Source organism: Poecilia latipinna, unplaced genomic scaffold, assembly GCF_001443285.1.
Source record: "Poecilia latipinna isolate Pla-1442-1.1 unplaced genomic scaffold, P_latipinna-1.0 Scaffold354, whole genome shotgun sequence".
NCBI classification, from domain to species: domain Eukaryota; kingdom Metazoa; phylum Chordata; class Actinopteri; order Cyprinodontiformes; family Poeciliidae; genus Poecilia; species Poecilia latipinna.
In genome coordinates this window covers 20192-28606 of record NW_015112970.1, presented here as the reverse complement: position 1 = coordinate 28606, position 8415 = coordinate 20192, and the positions used below count along the sequence as shown (strand labels likewise).

The window sequence follows — 8415 nt, the reverse complement described above, 5'->3', positions numbered from 1 at the left end:
CAGCTTCAACCCAGAAATTGGGTTATGAAAATAACCCAGCATTTTTTACTGTGTAGCATAATCCTTTATTAACCCAACATTGGGAAAGTTCACTTGTTTCAGCATCACAGTACCAAAATATACTCAACTGAATATAAAAATATCTTACAACAGTATACCCAACTGTATATTTAAAGTACTTATAGATAAAATAAAATAAAAATTAAATAGGAACCTGAAAATAAAGGAGATTTTAATAACAGAATAAATGAATACAGATATGTTCTTTGTATGTTCATTTCAGTTTTACAGAATTCATGCAGTAATATAAAATACAGTCATGTTTAAAAAAATGGAATATCATTGAACAGTTTGTTTAATAATGTTTATAATGTGTTTAAGTGAAACACGTTTTAGCTGAATTCCACACACACTGATGTTTTAAGGTATTTATTTCTGTTAATTATGACGATTTTCAACATTTGACATTAGATTATTACATAAAACCCTTAAAATAAACTATCCTTAAAAACAGAAATTTGGGTTTAATGAAAAGTGTGTTTAAGATCAGATAAAAGTTATTTTCAATCCTCATCAGAGCTATTTTCTAATTGATTGAATATGACTGTATTGATGGATTCAGGGCATGATCTGGCAACCCAAGAGGAATTTAGATCTAAAGTTATAAATACCAAAATATCACATTTATGCCAAGAGTAATATGTTTGAGGAAATGTTTTCAGATATTTCTGTTTGACATATCTGTAGGAGAAGCGGGCCAGGTGAAGCACATGATGGGTGTGGTGTTTGTGTTCTTCTCTCTTACATGGCGGATGTGTTTGACTTTTGCTCATCCAGTTATTTGGTTAGTCTGCTGATATCTTTATAGGTCAGGACTAAACCTGCTGTCAGGTTCTGGTTATATTTTTTAAAATTGATATAAATTCTGAAAGTAAAACACAGAAAGTTTAATAAAATGCAGAATTTAAAGTGGATTTATTTCAAGTATTAGGGAAATCAAAGCGCTCTGGAAAAGCATTCATACTTTATTACCTTTTCATTACATTTTCTCATGTTGGAACCACAAACCTTGGTGTTTTTTATTTGGATTTTATGCGACAGATGGACTCATTCTAACCCCTAATCCTACTTTATAGACCCACCAGCCATTAGTGTTTTAGGGAATGTCTCCACAATTTTCCCCACATTTTCCTTCAGTTCTTCTTCTCAAGCATCCCAGATTGAATAAAAAAGTCTATGAATATCAATTTTCAAGAACTGACACAAATTCTCCATTGGATTTATATCTGAACTTTGACTAGACCAGTCTAACACCGGAATATCACCTTAAAGCCTCAATAAAATACCCTAATGATTGTAGTTTTGACCTAAGAAATTATTAGAAAGTTTTTACTTTCTAATAATTCAAGGCAGTGTTGGTGAGAAACAAACCAAAGTTGGAGTCAGTATTTTAATCTAAATTCTTGTCTGCAGGTGGTGGATGTGCGCGCTGAAGCTCGCCGACTGACTCGCTGTTTGTCCCGAGCTTCGTTTCCATCAGAACAAAACTACGCAGAGAGCGACATGAGGGAGCACCAAACCATTAACAGGGTAACAGATCCTGAAAAATAACTGTTATTCTTAATTTTTTTACTCCCCTCTTTGCTATAAAACACATTTCTTTATAAGGAGTAAAAGTTCGCAGATGGTCTCAAGTTAGGTTGTTGGCTTCATATCTTTTTTATTATGTTTTTCTTAATTTCATACAGTAAGGGTGTTGGACAGAAAAAAAAAACTAATGTGTATCTTATTTATTTATTTTTACCTACACAACATCAGCTAAACATGCAAATAGTGGTTTTTATTTGTAAAAAAAGTGATGTGTAAATCATTGGACATTTACCTTATTAAAAATGGCATCCAGTTTTTAAATTCTCTCGAGCTTATTTTAAAAAAGGAAAAAATATAATTCATTTTGAGCAATAAAAACAGCAGTTTTTCTGTACTTAATCAAATACAATAAATTAATTTAAAGCAGATTTGGGTTCACAAAAGTTATGAAGAAAAAGAGATGAATACATAAGATTTTGTCATGTTAGAAAATTTTAATTTATCTGCAATAATTAAGGACATTAACTGATAAAAAACATAGAACAACTCCACCAACGTCAACCACCAGGTCGGGGCGGCCAAACTTGTATGATTCTTGAATGGCTGTCAGTGGTGAACACAATGATCACCTGATCCTCACAAGGTCTTAAAACTACATAAATAAAACCTAAAATAAACAAGACATATTTCATGATTTCACTGTTTTTTTTAAAACTAAATCCATAATAATTAATAGATTAAATATATGAACAGCTGAAGTGACCATCAGCAGTGTGAATGGATCCAGAAACAATTTTAAATTTTTTTCTCTTAATTTACTACTCTGGAAATCTCAAGCACATCTTAATACACTTCCAGAGGAGGAGATGCATGAAGATGGATTATATATATAAAAAAAAAAAAATCATGTAACTCAAATTCACCATAAACTTCCTCCATCAGGTTCACGGCTCGCTGCGTTTCTCCGTCTACTATGACCAGCTGCAGGCGTTTCTGGTGGTGACCGTGTTGCAGGTGGAGGGGCTGGTGGGCAGCAGTCAGACGTCAGGCCTGCAGCCATTTGTGAAGATTCGCCTCATGTGGGCCGGGTCAGAGGGAACTGAGCTGGAAAGCCAGGAGGTAAAGCTGTGAATGTGTTGATTGGAACAGTGTTTGTTTTATTCCTGAACCCCAGCATGAAATGTTTGTGCTCTGTGAGGAAGACACTGATGGGGACACTGGTGTTTTTCACACCTGATAGTCTGTTAGACCCGGTTTGATGTGGGACCAAAATTGCAAAATTGCTCTGGTTTGCTTTCACACTGCACTGTCAAACAAAACAAACCCTTATGTGAACCTGTTCCCCTCCTCACCTGTGGGGGCGCTGCACGAAGAACCACTGAAGGAAACAACACGGAAACATCTGAAGAAGACACTGATAGAAACTTTTTTCTTCATAAAATGTAAACAAATAACACTGTCAGATTTCTTTTTTGGCCTTGTTACAACCATGAGGCTTTTGTCCCGCTAGCATTAGAGGGATGCATTTGTTTTGGTTGTATTTACCCAGAATGCCCTGTGCTGTAATCTGCTTCCTGTTTTTAGAGTCGTCTCCACTACGCTTGGCGTTCACATATGCATTTGAAGTGAACTCTGGTGTGGTTTGAATTCATATGTGAATACCAAGTGGACTGGAGACCACTCCAAAAGCAGGAAGTGGACTATAGCACAAGGCATTCTGGGTAAAAATCAAAACAAACGCAAGAGTTTAGTGCTAGCAGGAGAAATGGTTTGTAGTCTTTTAACAACAAAAGAAAAATCCTACAACTTCTGCAATCTGATGCTACTCCAATTTTTTCTACATTTTGTGAAGAAGGAAGTTGTGTTCAGTGTCTTCTTCAGAGGTTTTTGTGTTGTTTCCTTCAGTGGTTTCTGGTGAGGCGCCCCTACAGGCGAGAAGGGGAAAAGGTTTTCAAAGGGTTTGGATCGTTTGTCACAGTGCAGTGTAAAAGAGAACTGGAGCAGCTAAAAATGCAACAAATGTTGCAATTTTGGTCCCCAGTCGAACCAAATTTACTGGACTATCAGGTGTGAAAACACCCTAAATTTGAGATAGTTTAAATGTCTTTTTGTGATCTAAATTTGCTTGTTTCTACGGTGATCCTGTTAGGGTCAAGTGACGCCATCTGTGCTGTGGACGGTGCTGCAGGAGTGGCGCACCCGCGTCGTAAAAGGCAGCTGTAACCCTTTATATGGAGACCAGTTTAGCTGCAGTCTGCAAGACAACAAGGACATGATTAACCGCATCACTCTGAGGATGGAGGTGCCACTCCACATAATCTATAATTTTACCAAACAGAAGAGAGACTGACTGCAGTAGATTTAATCTAAACTGGTGGATTAGAGAATAATTTTCATGTTTTATGGTTTCTGTGTATCAGGTGAGGAACTTTGATAAGTTCTCCAGACACACGGTGCTGGGAGAGATCAGGGTTCCTCTGGGGAAGATGAACATCTCCTTCCCTCTGGAGCTTCAAGAAGATCTGCAGATTCCACAGAAGGTAATGTTAAAGCTGAGCAGGTTAATCAAAAAACTGTAACTCCTGTTGTACTAGGGAGGGAAGTTAAAAAACTTTTTCCAAACATGGAAAGTATTTTAACAGCTTGATTTACTGAGAATGTAAACTGAGATGTAAATTTGTGGAAAGATGATCAGTTCATAATAGAGCGGAGTGGCCAAAGTAGAGTCGGTGAAAAAGGCCATATTATCTTTAACAGAATTGCAATAATGCTTCGAAATGTTTTTAGTGCTATTTAGGGATGTAACTAATCATTGTTGTAGTATCTTATTTTAATAATCCACGAATAATTGATTAATCCTAGAAAAATTGACATATTCTGCAGATTTTTCATTGAACCACTTTTGCATTTTTACATAATCTTAGAAATACATAAAATAAGCATTTAATTCAGATGCTTTTTGGAATAAGAAAATAAACATTTTATTGCCTAAAATGCAATAACAGTATTCATTTAGTGATGCTTGATCATTTGTAGCACAGGATGCATCTGTAGCTAGAAAAAATACTGTTTACTAATCTGTTTATTTTTCTAATTAGTAATTTGACACCAGCAGGTACTTAATATGAGATTATTTTTGCAGAATTTGAAAATAAAACTGTTAGATTTTTCATATTAAATGCAAAATGTTTATATTTTTGTACAATTTTGGCTTAATTACTGCTTTGAGTGTGTTGTTATTCCAATGAATTGACATTTTTAGAGTCTGTATACTCTAACTAATGTTTAATGGATAACTGAATTAGTTGATAATTATCTCACAAATTGATTAATCACAATTAATTTGTTTAATTGTTTTAGCCTTAATGTTTTTATTACAATGCAACCTCTTTATTTAGACTATTGCTTAATTTATTGTATTTTTGTTGCACTTTTTGGACTTCTGGATACTCCCTTATGAATAAAGTATTTATCTACCGTTCTGTCTCAATGTGTGCAGGATCTGGTTGGAGAAGTACTGCTGACGTTAAAGTATCTTCCCACCTCTCAGAGGCTGGAGGTCGGCCTGTTGAAGGTCAGAACAGCCATCGCTGAGCCGTCGTCTGATGCAGGTGATTCCCAAACCTAAATGTGTGAAACATAAAGATTTCACACATCTCCACATTGACTCACTTTATTTTCACTCAGTCATGCATGCCAGGATCAGCATTCAGTGCAACCAGAGCAAGTTGAGGTACCAGAAGACCTCTGCTGTCCACCGCTGCCCAGTGACCGTCTTCAATGAGGTCCTCATGTTCTCCCTGCCAGACGTCCCACTGGAAGAGTGTAAAATCTTAGTCTCAGTGTATGAGACGCCGTCGACTGGGAGGTCCAACAAGTGTCTGCTGGGACACCTAAGTGTGGGGAAGGACAGGAGCTCAGAGGACGAGCACTGGACCTTGATGGTGCGCTCAGTGCGGCAGCCTGTAGCAAAGTGGCATGGTCTGCTGCTTTAAGCTCCAGGCCAGAAACATCTGAAGCAGTTTCCTGTTGTTTGTTCATGTTCACCTCATCCTGCAGGGACCGTGATGAAACTCCACAGGATGGAGCTACACTCAGATATGTAAATATGAGAACAATCATTTTTATTGAGCTGCCTTTCCATCATAAATGTGCACAAATCTTAATCGATATTCTGCTAATGTCGAAAAAACACAATTTTGCAGCAACAGTGTTTCCATTAAATGAAGAATTAAAGTCACATGGGAATAAGGCTAGTCCCATGATAAGCTATGAAAAATCATGGCAGCATCGGATGTAAACACTTACATGAGATTATATTCATAATTCAGCCAATCAGAGAAGACGTTGGCGTCTTATTCAGGTGTTGGAGTGACAAGCTCCGCCTTCTTGGGAGCGGCTACGTATGCAGCTTTTTTGGGAAATCATAGTTTACAGAAGAGAGATGGATTCAACATGTTGAAAAGACACAGCTTTGTTTGAGCCTGCGATGCTGTGAGAGCTCTGGTGGAGCCAGCTGCACATTACCCAAAACAAACATTATCCTCCTCCTACTTCCTGTCGTCTTCTTCTTTGTAGTTTTTACCAGCAGTAACATCCGATCATGTGACTCGTTTGATGTGAAAAAAGAGTTTCCATTGCAGTTTTGTGAAATGTTTCTATTTTGATTCAACTGAAAAATCTCCTCATCCTAGCACAGCTTTTTATAGAAAACCCTTTTATCTTTAAATTGGCCTGTTTCCATCAAGCAGTTTTATTTGTTCTTTCAATTTGTGCAATTTTATGGTCAATGAAACCTCAGCTGACTGACCTTATCTTTATTTGAAAATCTACTTCTAATAAAACCTCTGAAGAATATCTTATTACTTTCCACATTTGACAAATTAGTATTTTACGTTTTAAGTGTTTTTTTCCCCCTGAAATTAAATGTTTCAATTGTATAATTAATGCATTACATGCCTGCTACCTGGTACCTTTAGAACTACTAAAAATATGTTTATTTGGAGTATCCTAACGTTTGTATGTAACAAAACAATAAAAATGATCCTGATGACTCGGCATTCAATTGTCCAAAACTTTTTGCATTCAGTTAGTTACTTTTCTCCAGTTTGATGTGTGAGGCTGGTTGTTCTTTATGAGTGATCTCTGCTGCCACCTGCTGTTTCGTTTATTAAAATACTTTTCAACTAGGAACTGTATGCTAACCTGCTAAACATTGACATACTCATCTTACTGTTGTATAGTTTCCCTTTAAAACCATGTAGAATAAAAATACCAAGTAATGCAAGTATCAATATATGAAACTTAATGTTTTTCTACAGACCACAACACTTGAAATGGAAGATATTTTTAATATCCAAAGTAAAACACAACAACCAAAAACATTAAAATGCAGAAAACCACAATTTACAACCAACACAATAAATTAATTGGATTATGAAGTCTCTGCAAACAAAATTGCCCTTCAAAATACATTAGTCCCCAGAATGGAGGTTATCAAGCTCATTTCAATTTATGATTGATTTCTTATTGCGACAGACTGTCTTTATGCCCCACTGCATAGTCAAATAAGTTGTGAAAGGGTTTGCCATACGTTCAGTGGAAGAGGAGGAGGTGCCTGGTTTGATTCTGGGCTGCATGTCTTCCACTTAACTAATAAAAGCATCTAGGTCCAGAAATTTTTTTAAAAAACAATTTCGGAAAGTTCTTATTTTTTGTATGGCAAATTTGATACATTAATTACTTTATCAAGTCAATTATTTATTATCTAACCAATATTGGCAGCATGGGTCCTCCATAGAATCCGTCCTGCACAGCTTTAATTATAAACTTGACTTTTTATTCACTCACTCTCCCTGCTGACAGACACCAGACAGAAATACAAGTAGTTATTCTAAAATTCAGTGCAGACAGAAGGAAGCTCACCCACTGCCGATAAGGTCTGAGCTGCGTCTTAAGGAACCACCACAGAACCATTAGAACCCTGTTACAGACTGGGTTCAAGTCCAGAACCATCCAGCTGGATCAGAATAGCTGGAGCATAAAGAGTTTATCCCAGTCCAGACCTGATATGCCCCTTATTCCTCCTTAAAACGCACAGACAGATGTATGAGTTCTGCCCTGGCGAAGAAACGAAACCAAAAATGATGCCAAACTCAGCCTTTGCGTGGTTTCGTTTTCAAGAAACGAAGAGCCTGACTGCAGCGAAGAGCGGTCTGCGACAGCAGCTGGTGGTAAGTCGTTTTCTCCTGACTCTCAGGTTTATTCCCAGCAGATGAAATGTGGAGAAGCAGCTGCAGTCTGAGGCTGTTTGAGCCCGAGCTGTTTCAGTGGGCTGCTTGGAGATGACGCAGAACTCTGCTGAGCGTTACCTCAGTCGACCTCGGCTGTGAGTTATTCCAGGACACGGACAAAGCCATGTTGAGCCTTCATGTGTCCCTGAAGAGATCCGACCGGCTCAATGAAAACTCCCTGGATTATATGTCATAAGAGACAAACACGAGTATTTCTAATTGATGTTAGAGCGTTTTATGTGAGCAATATGCATCAATATGCATTAATACGCATGACGCAGCGCGCAAACCCGCCGCACCTACTTAAATATAACCAAGCGGAACTTAATTAGCACAAACTGTTAACGATCAAAATACCAAACTGAGTTTTACTATAAATTAGCAATAAAAACAAAACAGAACCAAAAACTTAAACTTCCTGACTGCAAATTAATTTTACTATTTCAGACAAAGATATGGATCACGTGGTCAGCTTCCTGTTTGGAGTTTTCTTAATGTTTTAGTGGGTTATATTACAATGTCGTTGTTTCTA

At 37.1% G+C, this 8415-nt stretch overlaps 2 protein-coding genes and 2 long non-coding RNA genes across 5 annotated transcripts in view; 2 read left to right on the top strand and 2 right to left on the bottom strand.

The window, feature by feature from the left end:
• The window catches only part of syt19 (synaptotagmin XIX), a 14322-nt gene extending 8397 nt beyond the window's left edge, over positions 1 to 5925 (top strand). The window contains exons 4-9 of the mRNA XM_015036025.1: positions 1474 to 1590; positions 2533 to 2709; positions 3740 to 3892; positions 4011 to 4130; positions 5090 to 5201; positions 5278 to 5925. Of these exons, the coding sequence (XP_014891511.1) occupies positions 1474 to 1590; positions 2533 to 2709; positions 3740 to 3892; positions 4011 to 4130; positions 5090 to 5201; positions 5278 to 5585 (987 nt within the window). The 3' untranslated portion in view covers positions 5586 to 5925. The remainder of the gene's footprint in view (positions 1 to 1473; positions 1591 to 2532; positions 2710 to 3739; positions 3893 to 4010; positions 4131 to 5089; positions 5202 to 5277) is intronic.
• The window catches only part of LOC106949639 (uncharacterized), a 342173-nt gene that overhangs the window by 328076 nt on the left and 5682 nt on the right, over positions 1 to 8415 (bottom strand). The window lies entirely within an intron of this gene.
• Positions 3764 to 7602, bottom strand: LOC106949640 (uncharacterized). 2 transcript variants are annotated; one of them, XR_001425417.1, is made up of 3 exons: positions 7516 to 7602; positions 5134 to 5214; positions 3764 to 3844 (listed from the first exon to the last, which is right to left on the bottom strand). It is a non-coding gene; the product is annotated as an uncharacterized LOC106949640 (long non-coding RNA). The 2 variants fall into 2 exon arrangements; XR_001425416.1 differs by lacking the exon at positions 3764 to 3844 and adding an exon at positions 4028 to 4112.
• The window catches only part of LOC106949623 (protein NLRC5-like), a 21547-nt gene continuing 20146 nt past the window's right edge, over positions 7015 to 8415 (top strand). Inside the window, exon 1 of the mRNA XM_015036013.1 lies at positions 7015 to 7823. The gene's annotated coding sequence lies outside the window, so the exon portion shown is untranslated. The remainder of the gene's footprint in view (positions 7824 to 8415) is intronic.